The sequence below is a fragment of the Mesoplodon mirus genome, assembly GCF_964341445.2.
Source record: "Mesoplodon mirus genome assembly, chromosome: 4".
Classification (NCBI taxonomy): domain Eukaryota; kingdom Metazoa; phylum Chordata; class Mammalia; order Artiodactyla; family Ziphiidae; genus Mesoplodon; species Mesoplodon mirus.
In genome coordinates this window covers 138004560-138031664 of record NC_138979.1, presented here as the reverse complement: position 1 = coordinate 138031664, position 27105 = coordinate 138004560, and the positions used below count along the sequence as shown (strand labels likewise).

The following is a 27105-nucleotide window of genomic DNA, read 5'->3' as shown; positions in this document are numbered from 1 at the left end:
TCCTCATCTCATACTTATGTCCCAGGAATACTCAAGAATTCAGTTTCCAGAACACACCATGCTCATATATATATATATATAAGCATGTTAGTGCAAGATATATATATCTTGCACTAACACCTTTGCACTGCTTGTTCACAGCAAATTCTTGTCTCGGACTCTTCTTCCTCTGCAAAGACTTCCCTAACCTTTGCTATCTTAACCAAGGGCCTTCTTCTCCAGTATTCTTATGAACTTTGTACATGTTCCTCTTAAAGCAATTTTATTTTTCTATAATAGTTGTTTGAAAGCCTGCCTTCTATATTCTTAGCAATTTCAGGGAAAGGTCATGGCTTTTCATTTCACAGCACAGTGCCTTCCCATACTAGGCACCCAAATATTATATTTATTGATCCCTGCATATAAAGAACTTGTAATCTAACACATGAAAGGATGCTCAACATCTTTGCTCATTAGAGAAATGCAAATCAAAACTACAATGAGATATCATCTCACACCAGTCAGAATGGCCATCATCAAAAAATCTAGAAACAATAAATGCTGGAGAGGGTGTGGAAAAAAAGGAACGCTCTTGCACTGCTGGTGGGAATGTGAATTGGTACAGCCACTATGGAGAACAGTATGGAGGTTCCTTAAAAAACTAAAAATAGAACTACCATATGACCCAGCAATCCCACTACTGGGCATATACCCTGAGAAAACCATAATTCAAAAAGAGACATGTACCAAAATGTTCATAGCAGCCCTATTTACAATAGCCCGGAGATGGAAACAACCTAAGTGTCCATCATCGGATGAATGGATAAAGAAGATGTGGCACATATATACAATGGAATATTACTCAGCCATAAAAAGAAATGAAATTGAGCTATTTGTAATGAGGTGGACGGACCTAGAGTCTGTCATACAGAGTGAAGTAAGTCAGAAAGAGAAAGACAAATACTCTATGCTGACACATATATATGGAATTTAAGAAAAAAAAATGTCATGAAGAACATAGGGGTAAGACAGGAATAAAGACACAGACCTACTAGAGAATGGACTTGAGGATATGGGGAGGGGGAAGGGTAAGCTGTGACAAAGTGAAAGAGCGGCATGGATATATATACACTACCAAACGTAAGGTAGATAGCTAGTGGGAAGCAGCCACATAGCACAGGGAGATCAGCTCGGTGCTTTGTGACCGCCTGGAGGGGTGGGATAGGGAGGGTGGGAGGGAGACGCAAAAGGGAGGGGATATGGGAACATATGTATATGTATAACTGATTAAATTTGTTATAAAGCAAAAAAAAAAAAAAGAACTTGTAATCTACTTAAGGAAAGTGGTTATGTTCACAACAGAAGTTAAGTAACAATACAAGGCAGGATAAATCATTCCACCAGTTATTTCTAAACTTTGCACAATGGGATTATCTTCGGTACTTTCAAAAATCCCAAAGTACAGACCATACCTCAGACCAATCAAATCACAATCTGTGGGGTTGGAACACAGGCATCAATATTTCTTGAAGATCCCCATGAGATTCTGATGTCCAGACAAGTTTGGAAACCACAGCAGTTACAGAAGGAGTGGCTAAGAAAGACTTCAGGAATGTCCAGTTTGAGCTATGGTTTTCATGTGGTTTAAGCTGTGGAACGTCTAGAAGTTATAGCACACTCCTTGACACAGAGCATGTGAGCTCCTCTGTCTCTCTCTTCCCCTCCCTCCCTCTGTCCCATGCCTTCACCCCTGTTATCCCTGCTGCATAAAATACCCACACGTGCTCACTAGACAACTTCTTCTTCACTCAAATCCCTCCTCCTGACTCTCACAGGCAGAAATAGGGGCTTGCTCCACAATCCACCCACTAAACTTTGTATATATTCCTTTTAAATTAAAAGCATATCAGCTAATACACTGTAAGTCATACCACCGATTTAATAACAACTTTGGGGTTAAAATAAGAAATTCTACTAAACTAAATTCATATATATGTGTGTCTATTACTAGACACACTCTGATTTCAGAAAAGTTAAAATATGAAAAAAGTCAGGCCTAGAATCAAGGAAATACAGTATGTTTAACATTCCTACATGAACTAAATTCAGTTTTACAAACAAAACAAAAATGTGACTATACTCTATATTTTAATTTTTAAAAATCACATTGGTATATGGTTCATCATTACAAATTTTATTATACTCTTAGGAAGATGTAAACTTAAATTCAAGTAATAATCTACCTGAAAAATATTATAACGTTTCCCAAAAAGGAAGAAGAAAGAAATTATCATACATTAATAACATATATGTTTTAAAGTAATGAATTTTCTTACCTGAGTAGTGAATAAGGCTGTGTTTGAAAGATCAATAAATCATTACAATGACCCTAATCAACACAAAAAAGGAGTTATCAAGACTTTTGATAAAAATAAAATACATCAATAATCAAATATTTTTATTTTATAAATGTAAAAGAAATTATGTAAAGCAGCAAATAAATCTCTATTCACACACACATACACACACACACACACACACACAAATATACACATACCTGATAGCTACACAAACTTTAGATACGTGGTTACCATTTTTTCAGTGACCAAACTTCTACCTAACCACACCCTATATAACTGCAAATTTTAAAATTAGAAACATGTTTTCCCTTTAAGACAGTGGTTTCAAAATGAGAATAGTAGTGGTTTTCAAGTTTTTTGGTTTTTAAGCAGAACTTTTTTCTTCCAAATGACTTATTTTAAAATCTCTTTATTCTGTTCCCCTTTTCCAGGTGACAGATTCTCTGGGAATTCCTAATTTGAAAATCACAGATCCAGAAGATTTTTTGAATAATGACTCTCTCATCTAAAAGTTAATGTGGAGGAGTCAGCAGAAAATTTTTCTAATATTTTCAAATAGGTCTTTAGATTTCATAATTTATGATCATGATTTTAATCAGAATTCATATTTTAATGATAAACTTTGTATCCTAACTAAAGATTTCTAGTGCCAAGAAAAAGAAGACAAACCACAAAAGTTGCTTTTTAGGTAAAGTTGTAGTTTTAATCTTTTATTGAAGCACTGAATTCTCAGCCAAAGAAAGTTCTAAAACTTTCACTACACATAACATTTAAGTTGGAGGCCTCAGAACCTTAAAATAAACCAAATTCCCTGGAGAAAAGCCACCTTATCTCAGGGTTCACCACTCCATAGGAACAACTCTGGAGATAACTACGCCTGAAGAGGTGAAAGGGCACTGGGGCCCTCTGGTGGGCTCTGTCTCATTGTAGAGCATCCCTGACGGCTCAGCGCCTGCCATTCCCAAGTGTCCTATGCAAACCAGAGCGAGCAATCCTGAGCTCCTGGCCCATCATGTACAGAATGTAAGTGTGGCCATCTCTCTGAATTTCCCAAAGTGCAAGGAGTGGAAGAACAATACTTTCCAAATGCTACTCGTTTATTCCTTTCACTTTAGTTTTATCAGATTTTAAAATTAGAATGCTTTAAACTCAAATGTAAAACAGGAGTGAAGCAGTGGCAAAAGGCACATAAAATTAAAAAAAATACACTTTAAACATTCTAAAGTAGTTTCCTCTTGAAGGGAGAAGCTAGCATTGATAATGTTCTAGTTATCAAGTTAGGTAGCAAATTTCACAAGTACTTATTATTATACTTAGTAGTTTATATACACTTTATATATATATTCTTTTTATGCACCAAATATTGTGTACAAATATTTTAATTCAATAAAATTATCAACACTCGGGACTATGGGGAGGGTCAAAGAGAAACGAAGAGTCATCCTTTAGAAGCTCTTCTTAATAATTTGACTAATGAAGTTAATAGACCTATTTTGATTTGTAAAGCCCAAATATCCTGAAATGCTTCACAAAAGCCACTCATTCTTAAGATTAATCGTACAACAGTGTAACATTTCATGCCCTTCCATATTTTTCAATGTGGGAGTATCAACAATCTTTTTGAACAGCCATTTAGTTTGAATAACATAATTACCCAGAGGAAATATTTAGAATTGAAATTTTCTTACTGTATCCAAGGAAAGTAAATCATCTTTGCTCCCACCAAATACCATTATTTCATTTTCTTTTCCCAAACAGGCTGTGTGCCATAACCTATGATCGAAAATTATAAACAGTGAAATACTATCAAGGAAGAAACTGTACATTACATATAAACCAATTTTAAATTGCACACTCTAAAATTCAATCTATTTCAAAAGGGGTATGACTGAACTTGAGCCTTTGTCATATCCTCAAAGGGGTTAGATTTTAAAGATTTCTCTACAATTATTAGAGAATTAGATTCTAGGGTTCATTAAATCACATTGTTTCAATGAAAGAGAGGCTTCCCAATAACTCTTTCTTGTTATATCCTCCGACCTTTTTCTAACCTCTTTATTTCATAGATATTATCATGAAATAAAACAATTTAAAAAAGAACTGATCAGCTTATTGCAAAAATAGTTTTCTTATTGCTATCTGCCATGGTGCTGTTCTCATCACTTTGACTTCCTTCCCTGTTCTCTGGTCCCCACCACTGGACAAATCCAATTGGTCATTCTCCTTACATTAACAGTGTCACACTACTTATCACCCTGGGTACAGAATACCATACACGTTCCTTATTTCTCTGTCTCTAACCTCTTCCAGCTACTTATAGCTGATAAATAATATTTTTCAAATATTTATTGTTTTTAACCATGGACATTTCCTGATCAGGAAGCATCTCTGTCACTTTTCTCAACCAAAAATTTAAGACTAATAGCTATTTTTTTCCCATAAATTTTAATTCTTGCCTTTCCCCAAATGAACCCTCTATTTCAGCCAAGTCCATTTATTCCCTAAGAGAAAAGCTTGTACCACTTTCTAGGCTTTTGTTAGTTCACCCTGCTTCTTGGGCTTAAAATAAGAAGTCTCTCTCAGAGCCTTAAAAACAGGCTCAAAATCCCCAGGAAGTGTTCCAAATACCACCCAAATTGGCTCTGTTACCCTCTCTGTTCAGCACCTTTCAACATTTATGTGCTTATTTTATAATCTCCTAACTCACATTTGAAGACAAATTGTTCTATATACTACTTTAATTGTTTGATGTAATTTGTCTCCTAACTCCCTATGAAGACTATATATAAGGTCCTTAAGGTCAAAAATGGCCCCAGTGGTGTAAAGCTGACTGTGCCTATCAACTCCATGCTCAATGATATCACATTGGCCATGGTGCAAATCAGCAAATGCTACAAACCAGGGCTTTTCTTTTTTTTTGGTTTTGTTTTTCCTGGAGAGCGACTGTTAACTGTTTACCAGCACACCACTGGAATTTGAGTAATCTAATTTTATATTCTTAAAAATGCTTAATAGGGTGTTCTGCATCCAGCAGGTGCTCAAAAACTTCTGATTAACAAAAGCAAACACAAAATACTAGCATAATTTACTCAGTGATTAAATAAACAAATTATTTCATAAAGAAGCAGAGCATCTAATGCTGTTTTGGAAATGGTCTGACAGCTCATATCCATCTCTAATTTCACATTATTTACCAAAAATAATGTTATTATAGTTTTATAAAATTTAATGTTTCTGTGGGTCTGAGAAAAAAGTACACATAAATTTCTCAATTTTAGAAAATAAATTAAAAGTTTTGCAGAATCATTGCATTGACTCTGAGAGTACTTGATTACTTTTTTTTTTTTTTTGGCCACACTGTGCAGCATGTGGGATCTTAGTTCCCCGAACCCGTGCCCACTGCATTGGGAGTGTGGAGTCTTAACCACTGGACTGCCAGGGAAGTCCCACTTTTCTTAATAAGCCAGATTGCTGAAGCATCGGATGCCCCAAACAATTATATATTATCACGTCTTTTATTACCACATGCCTTATTTTTAGTACATTAATCCTTTTAATTTAATTTCCACAAATGCAAACAGTGGGCTTATGCACAATTTGTTAAAATAGTTTTCTCAAACAATCATGACACATTCAAGGACAAATGCACCTGGGACCCAGAATAGGACTGAGTCATTAGAAATTTTGTTTGTGAAATACTCTGCCCAATTCTCCAACTTGTATGTTACAACATAAATTGACACAGATCTTCAGCAGCACTCAGATTATGCTGTGGGGTTGGGGATGGGGATTGGAGGAGGGACTGAGGGAAGGAGATAGGGTATAACAAATTCCCTCATAGGAAGGAACAGCTTAATTTCCAGGACAGAAAGCCATGTGTAACCTTGGAAATACTCATGGATCCAACAATGCCTAAGGCTCTATATATCAACACCTTATGGGACATCTTTTACAGACACACAAAAAAGGGACCTTGCTGATAGCCACCTATATAGGCGATCAGATATGGCTATATAGATGCTATTCACCCAAGCACAGTTTTATCTAAGATGACACCTGGAGAAGAGAGTGTTACACTGTAGGATGGTGGTTCTCAACCAGGGACGATTTTGCCCCCAGGGGGACATTTGACAATATCTGGAGATATTTCTGATTGTCACGATTCCAGGTGTGTGTTGGGGGAGGGTGGGGGGAGTGGGCACAGTACTACTGGCATCTACTGGGTAAAGGCCAGAGATGCTTCTACACATGCACAGGATACCCCTAACAACAAAGAACAATTTGATCCAAAATGTCAATAGTACCAAAGTTAAGAAACTTTCCACAGAATTACAAGAGGAGAATTGAGCAGCTTACATTTCAAATTATAACTTGGAAAAGTTTTCACAATATACATTTAGATGTTAAGTAAATTCTTACTTTCATAAATAATTAGTATATATACACATATATATGTTCTCCTTACACTAAACTGTATCCCACCTGTTCTCCTCCTCACCTCATACCTGAAGATAGATCTGCCTCTGTCTTATCTGCCTTAGGGAAACTCTGGCCTGGACTTCATCATCGAGGAACACTGGAAAGCCTTTCCTGCCTTGATTTTGGTGACATCTAGCTTTCAACCTGATGTTTTTTTCTACAGACAGATAGTTTATGTCCTCTCACAGCTGCTCTAAACTTATTACCTAAACATTCTAATAAAGCATATGATTTACATGACACATTAGCTGAATTCAAAGAAATCTCTTTACATAGTTCAGTTCTAACTATATATTACTAATAATAGTTCTATGGCTCTGATTACTCATTAAGGATTGAAATATAAAATAGGAGCAATTGAAAATTAAACATATTCTTACTACCACTTTGGTCTATAATTAATTCATTCACACAATCAAACAACTGAAAGAGAACTAAGAGCTCATCTAGTCCAACTCCCTCATTTCACAGATGAAGAAATTGATGCTCAGTTTCTTTAAGTGACTTTCCCAAAGCCAAAAAGCCAAGTGGTAGCTGAGCAAGGACTAGAACACTGGGCTCCTGAATTTAACATAAAACTCTTTAAACAATATATTTCAAAAGATCCAGAATTGCTAAAATAATACATTCCACTGAATTTTTATACATGAAAATATAAGAATGTAGTTATTATACACATGTAGTTATGATAAACTCTAAATGTATTGTGCATATTAATATAGATATACACAATGATATATATATATATTTACATATAAATATTTTCAGGCCTTTTTCTCAAGTAAGTTACTTGTTATTAAATGTCTGAAATGCATATCATTAACATGCATTAATAATCATTGACTGACTTCACATTAATATAAATAATCTATAGTAAAAAAATTCTGAAATACATGGCATGAAAAAGAATAAAATTACTAACCATAATGATTATAAGGTACTGAATTTGAATCTCCTATGAATATATATCATACTATTCAGTCAAATAAGAAAAAAATACAGTACGAATGTGATTTTCTTTGCAGTCTAATAATAGTATATTTTTCTACAGTTTTTTACTCTATAATATACCACAAACAACTGTTTCCTTTTTTAAGAAATTTACATTAATGAATACATTGTACAGTTAATAAAGAAAAATAATAATCTGTCATCTACTTGATCAACATGAAAGCAATTTCCTCATTAAATTGCTCTAAATCTCTTCCAAACCCAAATAACTACTACTAAAGCCAACCCCATTCTTGTCTAATTAAAAATATTAACATTATATCATACTTTCAATTTCTTAGCCTTTTCACATTTATCAGGCAAGATTATACATTTACCTAAAAGAATAAAATTTTCAAATATACAAATATGGATATAAACTGAATAGTTCCTTTCTACAATCAGATATAATTAGAATTATAGTTAAATTATTTGGGTAACATCACGCTTATTTGAAAGATATCCTTCCTGATGGTTTCTGGTTTTAACGGCAAACACTATAAATTCAGTGCTACATTTTAATACTTTAAAATTCTTAACTATTTTACTTATTTGTCAACTTCTAGACTTACCTGGGTTTTGTTTTAGGTAAATGTGTAAGCTGTTTCCAACAATTTGTTAAGACATTATGAATCCAACCATCACCTGCAATATTATGACAGTTCAGAAATTAAGATTAGGTCTTTGGGATAAAATTTTAATTTTTTCCCCAAATTTATCATGCTACATTTATATGACTATTTTTTGTGCATGTGCATATTTTATCATAAAAATTCTCAAACATGTACGAAAGTCAAGTGAACATGACAATGAACCTTCATATAACCCAGATTCAACAACTACTAAGATTTTACCATATGTGCTCCATTTATCTCTTTTTGTTATTCTTGTTGCTGAATTCTTCTAAAACAAATCCTAGCTCTTATCATTTTCTCCAAACATATTTCAGTGAGCATCACTAAAAAAAACTGGACATTTTTTACACAGCCACCACGTTATTATCACTTAACCACAATGCCACCGTCACAGTCAACAAAACTAAAAGTAATTTCTCGGTATCATCTGATACCCATATGACCATTTCTTCAGCTGAATCTTTGAGGGAGGAAACTGACTAGACTAGGAGTTAAGACATTTAATTCTCCATAGTTCAATGATGAAAAAAAGCAAATAGGAATTTGAAACAGTAGAGCTCATGAAGATACGATATTAAACAACTCTTAGTGAAATGGATAGATTTTAGGTTTTTTTCTTCCAGTTTTATTGAGATATAATTGACATACAATACTGTATATATTTAAGATGTATAGATGTTAGTTTTTAAATTAGATTCCAAATCCTTTTTAATTAAAAACCTCACAAATTAGAGAAGTATAATAATCTACAGTAACTAACATCCCCTAGAGGAACTGCTGTTCCTCCAACCAACATCTGGCATTTATTGGCCAGAAGACTGCCAGATACACAGTTGATGCTCAATAAATTTTTGTTGAAAAACAGTTGTTTTTAGATCCTATATAAAATTATATAAATGGTTTTAATGGTATATAAAGTTTCTTAAGAAAAATGTCTCTAGCCATAGAAAACTTCTGTGTTAAATTACAAGACACTTGTCAAACTAAGCGGATATTCTTGGTCACTTGTCTTTCTTGGTGCCACAATTATACTAGTGAAAGAAAAACTGTATTACAAAACTCACAGCCATTGGGATGAGCAGGAACAGGAGTTAAAAAACTCTAGCTAAGCACTTTCCTTTATAGTTCTGGAACAAAAAGAGAAGCAACTGGCCTTCCCACCTTGTATTTCTAGAGCTTCCTGGGAAAGGTTCCTCTTCTAATCCCCAGTCTAGCCTATAGTATAAGCATCTGGATCAAAAATCAGGAAGACACAAAATCAGAAATACTATAGTTGAAAGGGTCTTTAATTCCTCTAGGTTCAACCACTCTTCCTTTCCCTACACTAGGAAACAGGAGAACTTAGACAGGCAAGGGTACAGAAGGAAAGAGGCCTTCTACTTCTAATTCATGATGCAACCACATAGTTGGGGATAAAGGTAAACCAGAAAATCAGAAAAGTAAAAATACCTTAAGTATCAAATACAATCAAGTAAAAAAAATAATAAAATGTTAACTGTAGGTTAAACTTTAATCAACTTACTTAACGGAATATTGTCTGCACTTAGTCCACCAAATAGGAAAAGCGTATCATCAGCTATTGGTGTTAAAGTATGCCATGACCGATGTTTGGGGTTTTCTCCATTAATTGGAATCCTGTGGTGAGGGAAAAAAATAAAAGAATCTAGGTACTGTGTTAGTCAAAATAAAAGTTTTTTGATCATCTCAGATCTCAAAAGAAAAAACTGCCCTTCCTAGTATAAAAATTTTTGATTCTACTAATCCCACCTACAAGAATATTTTAAAAACATTCTTAAATTCTTGAAGAATTTACACAATTTCTTTCCATTTAATGTCTATCCCACTTGGCTAGAACACAGACTGAAAATTAAAAAGTCAATTCCCAGTTATTCACAATGCATACCAAGCATCATCCCTATTGAAACCAAGCCGGACCCAGTGGGGCTCCTGGGCACAAAAGCCTTTCTGTGTCACCTTCCCTGAGTTCCAAAGGGTAGGTTCAAACAGCTGCTAATCAGGGAAGGGAGAGGATGCAGACACAAGGGAGGAGCAGTCAAGAAACAATAGTGCAGCCTTTGGGCAGGGTCCTGGTTCTGCCTCAAGGGATACACATAATACCTTTGAGCTCCTCTGCTGAACTGAAACCCCCACCAAATGCAAGATGTTAACTACATGATGAAGCATGTTTCATTCCAGAGAAGGTCACAGTTTGCCCATCACCACCTGACACCAGATGACCTCTGGATTGAAGGAATGTGGGCCCTGCACGTACCCTGATCCTTATCAGCAACCCCGCCCCTGGACTATAAGACTCCTCACAGGCTCCCCCTGGTTGGGACACACAGTTTTGAGGGCATTAGCTTGCTGTGGCTCCCTTTGCCTAGCAAAGCAATAAAGCTATTCTTTTTTACTTCACCCAAAACTCTGTCTCTGAGATTTAATTTGGTGTCAGTGCTCAGAGGCTGGATTTGGCTTCACTGTTAGTTAATCAGTAAAACTTCCTCAGGTTTTTAACATAAATATTTTCATGTCTGTCATTTTTTACTGTTGTTTCACATTTAATTTTGTATTTTCAGCTGACTTCCTTAAGGATATTATGGGATTTTGTTGTTGCTGTTGCTATTTACTTTGGTCTATTTATTGTAGAATTTCCTGAAAATGCTACTCTAACTTCAAAATAAAAGTATGCAAGCCACTCCAGATCCAGGATAAACCTCTAAAGATTTCAAACAAATACTGTCATATTCTTAAAATAAAAACAGAAATAAAAACATAAGCACAGGGACTTCTCTGGCCATCTAGTGGTTAAGACTCCGTGCTTCCACTGTAGTGGGCACGGGTTTGATCCCTGCTCAGGGAACTAAGATCCCACATGTCGCGTGGTGCAGCCAAACAAAACAAAACAAAACCATAGGGTTTCCCTGGTGGCGCAGTGGTTGAGAGTCCACCTGCTGATGCAGGGGACACAGGTTCATGCCCCGGTCCAGGAAGATCCCACATGCCGTGGAGCGGCTGGGCCCGTGAGCCATGGCCGCTGAGCCTGTGCGTCCGGAGCCTGTGCTCCGCAACGGGAGAGGCCACAACAGTGAGAGGCCCACGTACTGCAAAAAAAAAAAAAAAAACCCAAAACCATAAGCACAAAACTTCAACTAATTTAGGAGGTGAGATCACACCATTCTCCAACATTCCAGAATGCTCCAGAATAACATGGGCCATTGGTAGAAGATGTAATTTATTTTTTCCAAAGTGGAAATATTTTTACTGTTTTTGTTAACTATAAAAAACATTTGGGTTACAAAACATTCAACAACCACAAAAGTAGTTTTTAAAAGGGACAGTTCTCCTATAATCCTGTCCTCCAGCAATAACATTAATAATTTGGTATATATCTTTCCTAACTTTAATGCACATATAAAGACATTTATTAAAAATATACAAATAGGATCATATACTCTGTTCAATTGTTTTCATTCAACTAATATGTTTCAGAATATTTCCATGAAGCATATTGTCCTTTGGTAATGGAAGTACAACAGCTCATTGGGCAAATGCATCATGATTTAAACAACCCCCACTTACGGACATGAGGGTTGATGTCATGGTTTTGCTTTTATAAATAATGTTGCAATAAACATCTTTGTTGTGTGTGCACACACACATACATAAATGCACACACATATAAACACTTGTCCAATTTTTGTCTTAGGAGGAATTCTGGATCAAAGTAGAAATTCCATTTTATATTTTAAACATATTACCAGACTACCTTCCAGAAAATTATACCAATTTAAACTCCCACTAATTGTGTTACAACCTAGCACAAACTGATTATTTGTAATTATTTTTATCTGGTAAGTGAAAACTATTATTTTTATTTCAATTTCTTTAATAATTTATGAAGTTGGACATCTTTTAAAAATAATTTCTGCATATTTTTATTCTTCTATGAGTTGCTCATTCATGTTCTTTGTTCACTTTTATTGGCTTATTTGTCTATTTCTTACTGATTTTCTGAGTTCTTATGAATCTCAGCCCTTTTGGTTAGAAATACTGTAAATATTACTTCTAGTTTGTTTTTTGTTTGCATTTTCCAATTTGCTTTTTAACTTTTTGTGGTATATATTTCTACACAGAAATATTTAATTCTTAAATGGTCTTATCAATCAGTCTTTTAATTTATGAATTTTGGGTTTATATCATCTTTATAAAAGCTTTTTCCATGCCAAAATTTTAAAGATAATCTGCGATATTTTCTTCTAGCACTTTTGAGGTTTTATTTTTAATAGTATTTATACTTTGGCATAATATATAGGTCTGATTCCAACTCATTACATGAACAGCTGAATTGATAGCTAAATATATTTATTCTATTGCTAAATATATATTATGAGCAATAAAATCTGACTCACTCGGTTATCTGTTGACCTCTGATGACCCCATTAAAACTTCATTTGTTCTACTGACCAGTCCTCAAGAATATGTAGTATAAAACCAGTACTTTTACATAATCAATTTTCAACTGCTAGTGTTCTCATGTTTTATATAGTCTAGTTAAAGAACGAACTCTATATTGAAATCTATATATTCCTTGCTTAGGCAAACAATATGAAGGGGAAGAAAATATCAGTTCAGTTTTACAAAATCGAGTTTGGGTTATACCATGTATGCGTGCACACGTCTGTGCAGGCAGACACACACACACACACACACACACCCCACACACAAAAATGCCTACAGATTAAAACATACTTAAATTTCGAACTTACCTTCCAGACCAGGTCCAGGTATCTAAGTTTAGATAGTGCAAATCATTCATCCTAGTTTGCTAAAATAAAAGTGTATGAAATTGGTCAGTGTTTTACATATTTCATGGGCTAAAATTTTGGTTTTAAAATAAATTCAGATTAAAAATGGATTAACTCTATTTTACTTAACATCAGAAGTTTATATATTGGGAAACAATGCTAAGCATTAATAAAATTAGCATAGAGCTACCAAATTAATGTGTCAAGGGGGAAAGGAAAAAATGAGTTTAAACTAACAAGACTCAGATAATAAGAAATTAAACTTTTCTGATAAATCACTGAAGTGAAGGATTCTCCCCCATTAAAATATGATTTATAATCATCTGTGATTACTCATGTATGGTCCGTTTAGGGAATAGAAGATTTTAAAAAGTTATTATTGAATGGTATTTTAATCTCTAGACTATTTAAACGTTCAGCTATTCCACAAAATCAAAGGATCAATTTTTGTAAGAAGTATCAAAGATTAAAGACCATTTTCATAAAAAACACTAACCAAAACACGTCCGCCAAAGATATAGCCCTTATTTCCGAGAACTGCACACGTATGCGCGGCTCGTGGCTGCGGTGGAACACCACCCTGCAAGCAGAGATCAGAAAATGGAGAGCAAAGGCTTGAAACATCTATAATGAAGTCACATTCCTATGCTCAGTATGAGAAATACTTGACTGCTAAGTTACCATTACCTATGTAACTTAATTCAAAACCTTAATGCAAAAGTTCGTTCTCAATAGTAATAATTATAGACAAATACTACTCTTAAGGAATTACATTTATTCACCCTGATTTTTACTTTTTTTTTACAATATTGACTGATTTATTATTTTTTTTTAATTATTATTTTTTTTGGCTGTGTTCGGTCTTAGTTGCAGCATGCAGGATCTTTCATTGTGGTGCGCGGGCTCTCTAGTTGAGGCATGAGGGCTCAGTAGATGTGGTGTGAGGGCTTAGCTGCCCCACAGCAAACCAGGGATTGAACCCACGTCCCCTTCATTGGAAGGCAGATTCTTAACCACTGGACCACCAGGGAAGTCCCTGATCTTTACTTTTTAAAGTGTTTTTCTTAAATGCCTGACACTATTTGGCAAAATAAGATTTCACATAGGGACTTCCCTGGTGGCACAGTGGTTGGGAATCCGCCTGCCAGTGCAGGGGACATGGGTTCAAGCCCTGGTCCGGGAAGATCCCACATGCCGTGGAGCAACTGAGCCCATGCACCACAACTACTGAGCCCGGGCGCCTAGAGCCCGTGCTCCACAACAAGAGAAGCCACCGCAATTAGAAGACCACAGTGAGGAGCCCGTGCACTGCAATGAAGAGTAGCCCCCGCTCGCCCCATCTAGAGAAAACCCGCACACAGCAATGAAGACCCAACGCAGCCAAAATAAATAAATAAATAAATGTATTAAAAAAAAGAAAAAATTTTTCACATAAATTTTAGCTTAAAATATAAATATTTAAAAACATTTTCTTTCTCTCCCTTGCCCATCCCACCCCTCTTTCCCTCCCTTTTCCTCTCTCTCCTCTCTCCCTCTCTCTCTCTCAGTCATACACACACACACACACACACAGAGTTAATATGAGTGAGCAGTACACTGTGTGATGATCTCAGAGACTTGAAAAAAAATCAAGCTGCCCCCCAAAACTCTTGATGCTTCAAATTCCACAATAAGAACTTCACTCTTGGCTTAAGCCAGTGTTTCTCTCTCACTAAAACTCTTCACATTAACTGATAATACTTCTTTATACTTTACTTTGAATAAATATAGCAGATCTTTTCTTCAGAGAAGTTTGGGGTTGGTGGGAAAAGAGAGGGTATAATGGGTAGATTAATGAATAAGATTTGAAGGAAGAATTTTCTGCATAATTTCCATGTGTTCATGGTGGGTACTTTTGTGTATGTATTTAATTCCAAGTTCTGAAAGAACCCAACATTTTCAGCTCATTGGCTACCGAATGTGGGCATAGGAAATTTAAGCACTACATCCAATATCATAACCTCCTAGACTTTTTTACTTGAATAATTATGAGGTCAACAGGGTAAGAAATAATTCAGATATTACCTATATAACACTTAAATAAATGAGACAGAACCATTTGTGTTGCAGTTCCCAACACTTCCAACAAAACAAAAGTTTTATTGTCCCATCCCTGATCTGAAATTCTGGAAAAATTCTTCTACTATATACACATTCATTATGAAATAAATATTGACTTTCTCCTTTTTTATTTATGAAATACATTTAATATCCAACCAAAGCTTCTGAATAAACTGAGTTCATACCAGTCCAAACAAAAACAAAGTAATGGCATTTGCATTAGCCTGTGTGGCTAGCTGCGTAAATAATGCACAATGCTTATTAGGTCGTTTGAAATACTGAAAATAACCCAAAGACCACTATTATATTCTACTGTTCTCATAGGGTTAAAAGTCCCATGTAGGAAAACACTTTCAACTTTCCATTTAACAGATGACAATATACGGCTTATCTAAAAGTACACAGTTCTTTTCAACCAGTTTCTTCAACTTCAACAGCAATAACTCTTACACTCTACCATGTTACCTTTCCTTTTGCTGCAGATATTTAGGAACAATTAATTAATTTAGGAATGTCTCTAAAAAATAAAGGGAACAAATTCTAGCTGCAACCACATCAGAAAAACCTTCAGATATAATATAAACAATGTAAGAACTTATTTGAAGAAATAATCAGAGAAATCACAGTGAAAATACTGTTAAACACTAACTGAAAGAGTGTCAGTGCCTGTTAGGCTGTTGGTGCAGAAGGGGGGAAGGGGTACGGATTAAGGTAAGGAGAGAGAGAAGGAGTCACAACAGAAAGACCTGAAGTCCAAAGAACTAATTATAAGCTACCTCAGTTCACTTATCCCAAGGAGCACATTCTAAAAATATGCCTGCAGTAACTCCAGACTCTTGCTTATTCTCTAAGGGAGCAGAGCGTTAAGAGGCCTGAAAGAGATCCAGGATGAGTTTCAGTAGATCCAGTCTCAATAATATTTCTCTCCACCTGCTTGCTGATACGAAATTATTTTAACAGAGATAAGATGTTTTTATTTCATTAATACACAAATCTTAACATTAAAATGCCGACTGCAGGAAAATTCAATCAACAAATATGATCGACTGATAGTTGATCAGTTCCAAAATTAGAAGAGAACAGAAGAGCACTGAAAACCTGAAAGGCACTGCTTGGAAAAAGAGGATGCTGAGAAGGGTCAAGCCTTGTAACACTTGCTATTTTGCACAGAACCTCCCTCACTACCATCTACAGAGGCTGAACTGCAAGGAAATTTAGTCATACATGCATGTTAGTGGACAGAAATTTGGTTTTGCCTGTTCAGCATTCTATTCTGCACAGTTCTGGTGAGCTGACCAATCACAATACCTTGCTCCCCTAGGGACAAACCTGAGACTCAGACCTGGCCAATCATCCCCTTGGCAGCAGGGACTGATATAGAGTAGGAACATGCCTAAGTAGAGCCAGAGTCCTTTTCTAGGACAAAGATATAGACATTGACAGAATACAGCACCAATAGAAAGATCTGCTGGTGTAGCCAGGGCCATAATCCCTTCTAAATGAGCTGGACAGTCTGCAGTAGACAGAATGAAGCTAGCACACAGAGAAGCAGGGAGAAGCCGACAGAGAGATGCAAATATTGTGATGGTGTTGGATAACTGGCTCCAGTTCCTAAGGTCCTGGTCCCTGTAGCTCTTCCACTGTGTGAGCCACTTCAAAATATACTTCCCAGCTATGTGAGAATTCTTTAATGGCTTAAACTAATGTGAATTTGTGTTTGCTCACTAGCAGATGAAAGAGTATTAAGATTTCAAGGGTTTATGAAACATGGGCTTTTTAAAATCATGGACTTTGTTACGAAAGGACATTTTAAAAGAGACTTCATTAAATCAGGGCATTACACTTGTGGGTAAAGAATGATGATGGCACCTCTTTAGATTTTTCTAGAAAACCTTAGTTAGCCTGGAGAAAAATTTGTGATGAAAAGAAGTACTAATAACAGTTCTCATAAGAGAACCCCTTTGTATATGATAACGAACTCAATTACTAAAATCCAATAACTCAGTAAAAGAAATAGATTTTAAAAGTATTAATGAGTATACAAACATAAAGGTAACTTTTTACAATACTTACTTTAATTTCTGGTTGAAGCCAACTCTGTGTCTTTGTGTCAAATATGTGAACATCGTTATGCCATCCCCAGAATATCTGCTCTTCCTAAAAAAGAAATTTTAAAAATATTTTTAAAAGATTTTATAATTTTTAGATTAGTATTATAGTTTCACTGAATATTTACTGGTGAAATAATAGGCACTTTTACAGAAATAGAGTTAAGTGTGACCATAGTCATAAAGCTAATACATACACCAGGGTAACTACAGTCATAAAGCTAATGCATACACCAATGTAACCACAGTCGTAAAGCTAATGCATATACCAGTGGCTCACAAAGTGTGGTCCCTAGGCCACAGCAGCATCACCTGGCAACTTTCCTTCTCGTAGTATTGCTGCATGATTCATAACTTTGCTTGTTGACAATCTTCCACTTCTCTCAAAGGAATATCTCTTTTAAAATTGCAGAGAACAGAATGATATTTACATTTGGAAATCTCTTTTCCTAAAGTACAGGTTCAGAATTCCTAATCATTGCTGTTAGAAACTTTAGGGAACAATGGTTCCTTTTTCCAAAAAGTTCCAATCAATTCTACTTAACCAAGCACCTTGTTCTTATGCATCAAACTTATGCTTACTCTCTTGTCTTCTAGGAAGACGAAACTATCGGCAAGGCAAAGATTTAGCAGTTAGACTGTATTTAGCATCTTCTGCATTGCTGAAATCCTCTACCACTATTCTAGCTTACCTCTGTACCAGTTTTATGTTATATGTCAGGAATATATCATTCATTTTTGTCAGGACTTGTCAAACAAGTCAAATAAACGAAATAATTTACTTAGTTTAGAATCTAAATGAAAAAATCTACCTGTACACCATAAACTTTAGGACATGATCATTAGCCTAACTGTACTAGAGGAGAAAAAAATGAGAGATTTCACTGATGAGTAGACATAATTAATGGGAAGTTATATTACTAAAAATTATCAGTAATACTGTAAGTAGCCAAACTTTAAAGATATTTCATTTTAAAAACTCAAAAAACATGTAAACCATTTTTAACACTTAAAAACCATTCAGTTTTATTAATTAGCATGCATTAACTTCACACATAGTCTAAATAAAAACTATGGAGAATTTTTAGATACCCATATACAAAGAGATATACGTGAAATGTACATATACCTTTACATTAATAATGTACAATAATAATACATGCTAGTAGAAGGTAAAACTGAAGAGTTACTGTGTATCTTGGTGGTGATATCAATGGTTTTTGAAGTTATCTTTTAAAAGATTTCATTTTTATAAGTCATGAGTTCTTTCATTAATAATAGTTTATTCTCTAACCAGTAAGAACAAACAGAAAAAGTAATATGACTACCAACTTACTCACTCTCATACAGAAGCCAGACTGAGCTATGAATAGTTCTGGTGGACGTACCTAAAAGGAGGTGTATGTCAGCAATAGCCACTGCGGTTACCTATGAACAAAGTTTTTCCAAGTTGTGCTAAAGCCACTAGTTTTCTAACAGAAGCAACTATAAGTGATTAATGGCATCAGAAAAGACATTACTCTGCCAGTAGCCATGAAGGCTGATATAATTAGGTGAGAGAACCTTCTGCAACTCAACCCAAATTCAAAAGAGAGAAAATACAATTTTTTTCATAATATCAATTACAGCAAATTAAAATGAGAAAAGCTGGGTTCATTATTTCTGAAGACTGTAACGTGACACTAACTTATAGGAAAACGTAAACAGGAATTTCTCTCTTACCCAAGACGCATCATGAACATCAAAACAATCTTGGAGTTCATTGTGTCTCCTACACCCATAGCCACCAAAATATATTAATCTGAAAAACAAAACAAAGGACACACTTTAGGAGTTCTACTTTCAGTCTGTTCACAGAAAGTTGGAAGACATCATTTCCCTCACAACCTAAACAAGCCATATAAACTACAAAACCATAGTTTAAAAAAAAAATCAAAGAGCTATGGGAACAAAGAGACCTAAATGAACTAATTCCAGAAAGTGATGAGCTCGCAGTAGGAGAGAAGAGGCCCATGGCTGCTTTCATCCCTGATGTAACAGCAGGAGGAGAAAGAATCCAGAGCAGATTGGGTTTGTAAAAGAAGCCACCCAAAATTTTAACAGTCACATGTAGGCTGGCATAGCAAATTAGAATCTTAAGAAACTCAGCCAGAGAGGGAGCCTGAACCTACTCAACAACTTTTTTACGTAGTCTTCAGGGAGGGCTTAGGGTCAGTCACCAACAGCTGGAAGCAGAGAAGAGCTGAGCAACTCTCCTTGAGGCAATCTGAGCTATCAACTCTAAAGTTTGGGATCTGGGCAGGAGATCTGACAGAAACACCTCAAAGGCATGCTAAGCCATTATAGCATACAGGGTGGCTGCCCTCAAAAGACCAGGGTGGGAGGGGCAATGCTGAAAGAGATCTCTCAAGGTACAGAAAGTATAAAGTGGGATTGGAGAGCAAAGAAAACTCCCTAGCAACACAAGTAGGCTATGAAACAAGGAGAGATCTCCCACAGTTCTGAGAAATAGGTACTCAGCTGTGAAGCACTGTTCAAAATCTCTAGACAATCTCTAGTGCTCAAACATGGGGCTGTAGCAAAGGTACGTCTTGGTCCTGCATCAGAACTTTTGAAGCCAGTGGTTAAACTGAATCAAACTAAAGCTTCAACAAAGCCCAAACACAGATCAACTATAGATTAGACTGACTTAAATCCCACTCTAGCAACCTGAAAAAGGAAAAAAGGGCATGTCCTTTTCTGGAAAGAAATATTGTTTATTCCCAACTTTATTGTTCTTTTGTACAGAATGTCTGTCAAATGATGAAGAAATTACAAGGTATAAGAAAAGGAAAAAGGGCTTCCCTGGTGGCGCAGTGGTTGGGAATCTGCCTGCCAATGCAGGGGACGCGGGTTCGAGCCCTGGTCTGCGAGGATCCCACATGCCGCAGAGCAACTAAGCCCATGTGCCACAACTGCTTAGCCTGTGCTCTGGAGCCCATGAGCCACACCTACTGAGCCCATGCGCCACAACTATTGAAGTCCGCGCGCCTGGAGCCCGTGCTCCACAACAAGAGAGGCCACTGCAATGAGAGGCCTGCGCACCGCAACGAAGAGCAGCCCCCGCTCACTGCAACTAGAGAAAGCCCGCGGGCAGCAGGGGAGACCCAACGCAGCCACAAACAAACAAACAAACAAACAAATAAATAAATCTATTAAAAAAAAAAGGAAAAAAAAGTGACCCATGATCAAGAGAGGAAAGAGTCAATATAAGCTGACTCCAAGGTGGCCCAGATATTAGAATTATTAGACATGGCCTTTAAAATAACTATGGTAGAAATAGTAACAGACCAGTTTGTAAAAGGTGGACAATGTGCAGGAAGAACTAGGTAATTTTGGCAGAGACATGGAACCATGAAAAAGAATGAAATGAAAATGCAAAAAATTGGAAAATAAGATGTCAGAGATAAAGAAATTCATTAGATAGTCATAACAGGAAACTGGACATAGCAATGGAAAAGATCAGTGAACTTGAAGATAAGTCAATTGGTAAAAAAAAGTATCCAAATTAAAACAAAGAGAATGAAAGAGTGGGGGGCGGGGAAGAGAGCCCAAGCTCTGTATAACAATTCATATGATCTAATGTGCATGTAATAGGAGTCCCAGAAGGAAAAGAGACAAATAAATGGGTAGAAGAAATATTTGTTAATTAAAAAGAACTTCCTAAAACTGATGAAAGATATACATCCACCAACCCCAGAAGCTCAGCACACTCCAAGCTGGATAAATACAAATGAGTGAATTTCTCACCAGAAAAATGGAGGCCAAAAGGCAATGTAATAAAGTCATTAAAGTGCTGAAAGAAAGAAAAAAATCTGTCAACCCAATGAGTGAAAAAAATCACAAGGGAAATTAGAAATTACCTTGAAATGACTGAAAATGCAAACAGAATAAAACAAAACTTATGGAATACTGTGAAGGTGGTGCTCAGAGGGAATCTTATAGCTATAAATGCCCACAAATTTAAAAAGAAAGATCTCATATCAATAATATAACTGTACACATCAAGGAACTAGAAAGAGAAGCAAACTAAACCCATAGATAACAGAAGGAAATAATAAAATTTAAAGGGGAAATAAGCAAAATGGTGAATAGAAAAACAATAGAGAGAAACAACAAAACCAAAAGTTGGGTCTTTGAAAATATCAACAAAATTTACAAATCTTTAGCTAGGTTGACTAAAAAAACAGTGGAGAAAACTCAAATTACTAAAATTAGGAGTGACAGAGGGGACACTGAAACTAGAGACTAGTTTCAACTAGAGAAAGCCTTCACACAGCAACGAAGACCCAACACAGCCAAAAATAAGACAGAAATAAATAAAAAGTATCATAAGAGAATACCACAAAACTGCACACCAACAGACTGTATAAACTAGATGAAATAGAAAAATTCCTGGAAAGACACACACTTCCAAAAGGGGCTCATGAAGAAATAAAAAAATCTGAATAAACATATAATAAGTAAAGAGACTGAATCAGTAATCCAAAAACCTCCCAACAAAGAAAACCCCAGGACCAGATGGCTTCAGTGGTGAATTCTATCAAATATTTCAAGAAGAATTAATACCAACCCTTCTCAAACATTTAAAAATACTGAGAAGGAGGGAACACTTCCTAACTCATTCAATGAGACCAGCATTATCCTGAAACTGAAGCCAGACAAAAACACAACAAGAAAACTACATATATCTGATAAGGGTTTACTATCCAGAATATGTAAAGAATTCCTACAACTTAATAACAAAAAGATAAAACAATCCAATTTTTAAAAAATGGGCAAAGGACTAGAATAGACATTTCTCCAAAGAAGATATACAAATGGCTAATAAGCGCAGGAAAAGATGGTCAACATCATTAGTCACTGGGGAAATACAAATCAAAAACACAATGGATACCACTTCACACCCATTACAATGGCAATTTTAAAACAAACAAACAAATAAACAAACAAAAAACAAAAGAAAATAGCAAGAGTTGGTGAGAATGTAGAAAATTGGAACCTTTAAAGTAGAAATATAACATGCCATTGTTACTGTGGAAAACAGTTTGGTTCTCCTCAAAATGTTGAACATAGGGGCTTCCCTGGTGGCACAGTGGTTAAGAATCCACCTGCCAACGCAGGGGACACGGGTTCGAGCCCTGGTCCAGGAAGATCCCACATGCCGCAGAGTAACTAAGCCCGTGCGCCACAACTACTGAGCCTGTGCTTTAGAGCTCATGAGCCACAACTACTGAAGCCCAAGCACCTAGAGCCTGTGCTCCACAACGAGAAGCCACCACAACGAGAACCCTGCGCACCACAACGAAGAGTAGCCCCCGCTCGCCACAACTAGAGAAAGCCCACACGCAGCAACAAAGACCCAACACAGCCAAAAATAAATAAATAAATAAAAAATTAAATTAAATTAAAAAAAAAATGTTGACCATAGAATTACCATATGACCCACCTAAAAGAATTAGAAAAAGAAGAACAAACAAGGCCCAAAGTCAGCAGAAGGAAAGAAATAACAAAGATCAGAGAAGAAATAAATAAAATAGAGATTTAAAAAACTAATAGAAAAGATCAATGAACATAAGAGCTGGTTCTTTGTAAAGATACACAAAATTGAAAAATTTTTAGTCAGACTAATCAATAAAGAAAGAGAGAAGACCCAAATAAATAAAATCAGAAATAAAAGAGAAGTTACAACCAATACCACAGAAATACAAATCATAAGAGATTACTATGAACAATTATAAGCCAAAAAAATGAACAACCTAGAACTGGATAAACTCCTAGAAACATACAAAATCCCAAGACTGAATGAGCAAGAAATAGAAAATCTGAACAGACTGACTACTAGCAATAAAATTGATCAGTAATCAAAAAAACTCCCAGGGCTTCCCTGGTGGCACAGTGTTTAAGAATCTGCCTGCCAATGCGGGGACACGGGTTCGAGCCCTGGTCCAGGAAGATCCCACATGCCAGAGAGCAACTAAGCCCGTGCGCCACAACTACTGAGCCTGCGCGTCTGGAGTTTGTGCTCCACAAGAGAGGCCACAACAGTGAGAGGCTCGCGCACCACAATGAAGAGTGGCCCCCGCTCGCTGCAACTAGAGAAAGCCCTCGCATAGAAACGAAGACCCAACACAGCCATAAATAAATAAATAAATAAATAAATAAATCTCCCAAAAAACAAAAGTCCAGGACCAGATGGCTTCACAAATGAATTCTATCATACCTTCAAAGAAGATTTAACACTATCCTTCTCAAACTATTCCAAAAAAACTGAAGAGGAGAGAAAACTTCCAAACCCATTCTACAAGGCCAGCATTACCTTGATACCAAAATCATAAAAAGACACTACAAAAAAAGAAACATACAGGCTAATATCCCTGGCGAACATAGATACACAAATCTTCAACAAAACACTAGCAAACTGAATTCAACAATATGTTAAAAGGATCATACACAATGATCAAGTGGGATTTATCCCAGGAATGCAAGGATGGAATGCAAGGATGGTTCAGTATCCATAAATCAATCAACATGACACACCACATTAACAAAATGAAGGATAAAAATCACGCAATCAACTCAATAGCTACAGAAAAAGCATTTGACAAAATCCAACATCGATTCATGACAAAAACTCTCAACAAAGTGGGTAGAGAAGGAACATACATCAACACAATAAAGGCCATTTTTGACAAACCCACAGCTAACATCATAGTCAATGGTGAAAAGCTGAAAGCATTTCCTCTAAGATCAGGAACAATACAAGGATGCCCCCTTTTTTACTTAATATAATATTGGAAATCCTAGCCACAGCAATCAGAGAAGAAAAAGAAATAAAAAGCATCCAAATTGGAAGGGAAGGAATAAAACTGTCACTATTTGCAGATGACATGATTCTATATATAGAATACTCTAAAGAGTCCACCAAAAAACTATAGATAAATGAATTCAATAAAGTTACAGGACACAAAATTAATAGACATAAATCTATTGCATTTCTATACACTAATAATGAACTATCAGAGACAGAAATCAAGAAAATAATTCCATTTACAATTGCATCAAGACGAATAAAATACCTAGGAATAAATTTAACCAAAAAGGTGAAAGACCTGTACTCTGAAAACTATAAGGCACTGATGAAAGAAATTGAAGGTGACATGAATAAGTGGAAAGATATTTCATGTTCATGGATTGGAAGAATTAATATTGTTAAAATGTCCATACTACCCAAAGCAATCTACAGATTCAATGCAATCCTTATCAAAATACTGATGGCATTTTTTTCACAGAGCTAGAACAAATAATCCTGAACCACAAAAGACTCCAAATAGTCAAAATAATCTTGAGAAAGAAGAACAAAGCTAAATGTATCATGGTCCCTGGTTTCAAACTATACTACAAAGCTACAGTAATAAAAACAGTAAGGTTCTGGTACATAAATAGACACATAGATCAATGAAACAGAATACAGAGCCCAGAAGTATACCCATGCACGTATGCTCAGTTGATCTACAACATAAGAATATACAATGGAGAAAAGACAGTCTCTTCAATAAGTGGTGTTGGGAAAACTTACAGCTACTTATAAAAGAATGAAACTAGACCATTTTCTCACACTATATACAAAAATAAACTCAAAATGCATTAAAGACTTAAGCATAAGACTTGATACTATAAAAACTCTAGAAGAAAACTTAGGCAGTACACTCTTTGAAATCAGCCTTAGCAATATTTTTTTTTTTTTTTTTTTTTTTGCTGTACGCGGGCCTCTCACTGCTGCGGCCTCTCCCGCTGCGGAGCACAGGCTCCGGACACACAGGCTCCGCGGCCATGGCTCGCGGGCCCAGCCGCTCCGCGGCATGTGGGATCCTCCGGGATCGGGGCACGAACCCGCGTCCCCTGCATCGGCAGGCGGACTCCCAACCACTGCGCCACCAGGGAAGCCCTTAGCAATATTTTTTAACTCAGTATCAACTCATAATATTTTAACTCAGTATCAGTTTAAAAAAAAAACCCAGTTAAAAAATGGGGAAAAGACCTGAATAGACATTTTTCCAAAGAACACATACAGATGTCCAACAGGCACATGAAAAGATGCTCAGTATCACTAATCGTCAGGGAAATGCAAACCCAAACCACAATGAGATGTCACCTTATACCTGTCAGAATGGCTATTATCAAAAGGACAAGATGGGCTTCCCTGGTGGCGCAGTGGTTGAGAGTCCACCTGCCGATGCAGGGGACACGGGTTCGTGCCCTGGTCTGGGAAGATCCCACATGCCGCGGAGCGGCTAGGACCGTGAGCCATGGCCGCTGAGCCTGCACGTCCAGAGCCTGTGCTCCACAACAGGAGAGGCCACAACAGTGAGAGGCCCACGTACCGCAAAAAAAAAAAAAAAAAAAAAAAAAAAGGACAAGAAATAACAAGTGTTGGCACAGATGTAGAGAAAAGGAAACCTTCATGCATTGTTGGTGGGAATGTAAATTGATACAACCACTATAGAAAACAGTATGGAGGTTCCTCAAAAAATTAAAAATAGATCTACCATACCATCCAGCAATGCCACTCCTATTTAACCAAATAAAATGAAAACATTTATTCAAAAAGATATATAGGCTTCCCTGGTGGGGCAGTGGTTGAGAGTCCGCCTGCCGATGCAGGGGACGCGGGTTTGTGCCCCGGTCCGGGGAGATCCCACATGCCATGGAGTGGCTGGGCCCGTGAGCCATGGCCGCTGAGCCTGCGCATCCGGAGCCTGTGTTCCACAACGGGAGAGGCCACAACGGTGAGAGTCCCGCGTACCGCAAAAAAAAAAAAACAACAAAAAAACCCCAAAAAGATATATACACCCCAATGTTCATTGCAGCATTATTATTTTTTTTGTTTGTTTTTTGTTTTTTTTTTTGTTTTTTTTTTTTTGTGGTACGTGGGCCTCTCACTGTTGTGGCCTCTCCCGTTGCGGAGCACAGGCTCGGGACGCACAGGCTCAGCGGCCATGGCTCACGGACCCAGTCGCTCCGCGGCATGTGGGATCTTCCCAGACCGGGGCACGAACCCGCGCTCTCTGCATTGGCAGGCGGACTCTCAACCACTGCGCCACCAGGGAAGCCCTATTGCAGCATTATTTACAATAGCCAAGATATGGAAGCAACCTGTGTCCATCAACAGATGAATGGATAAAGAAGATGTGGTGTGTATGTATATACATACACACACACACACACACACACACACATACACAATGAAATATTACTCAGCCATAAAAAAGAATGAAATTTTGCCATTTGTGACAACATGGATGGGCTCAGAGGATATTATGCTAAGTGAAATAAATCAGAGAAAAACAAATACTGCATGTTTACACTTATGTGTAGAATGTAAAAATCAAAACAAAGAATAAATATGAAAAAACAGATACAGAGATCGAACTAGTGGTTGCTAGAGGGGAAGGGTGGGGGATGGGTGAAATAGTGAAGGGATGAAGAGGTACAAACCACCAGTTATAAAATTTAAAAACTAGGGCTTCCCTGGTGACGCAGCGGTTGAGAGTCCGCCTGCCAATGCAGGGGACATGGGTTCGTGCCCCGGTCTGGGAAGTTCCCACAT

General features: G+C 36.6%; 1 protein-coding gene across 4 annotated transcripts in view; it reads right to left on the bottom strand.

Moving 5' to 3' along the window:
- The window catches only part of KLHDC1 (kelch domain containing 1), a 51026-nt gene that overhangs the window by 9678 nt on the left and 14243 nt on the right, over positions 1 to 27105 (bottom strand). For all 4 annotated transcript variants that reach the window (XR_014293865.1, XR_014293866.1, XR_014293867.1 and 1 more), the window contains exons 5-12: positions 19179 to 19257; positions 17422 to 17505; positions 13745 to 13828; positions 13210 to 13268; positions 9966 to 10078; positions 8381 to 8453; positions 4028 to 4112; positions 2316 to 2368 (exon numbers count right to left, since the gene is read on the bottom strand). Coding sequence is in view for 1 of the 4 variants with exons in the window: in XM_082618627.1 (XP_082474753.1) it covers positions 2316 to 2368; positions 4028 to 4112; positions 8381 to 8453; positions 9966 to 10078; positions 13210 to 13268; positions 13745 to 13828; positions 17422 to 17505; positions 19179 to 19257 (630 nt within the window). In the remaining 3 variants the exon portion in view is untranslated. The remainder of the gene's footprint in view (positions 1 to 2315; positions 2369 to 4027; positions 4113 to 8380; positions 8454 to 9965; positions 10079 to 13209; positions 13269 to 13744; positions 13829 to 17421; positions 17506 to 19178; positions 19258 to 27105) is intronic.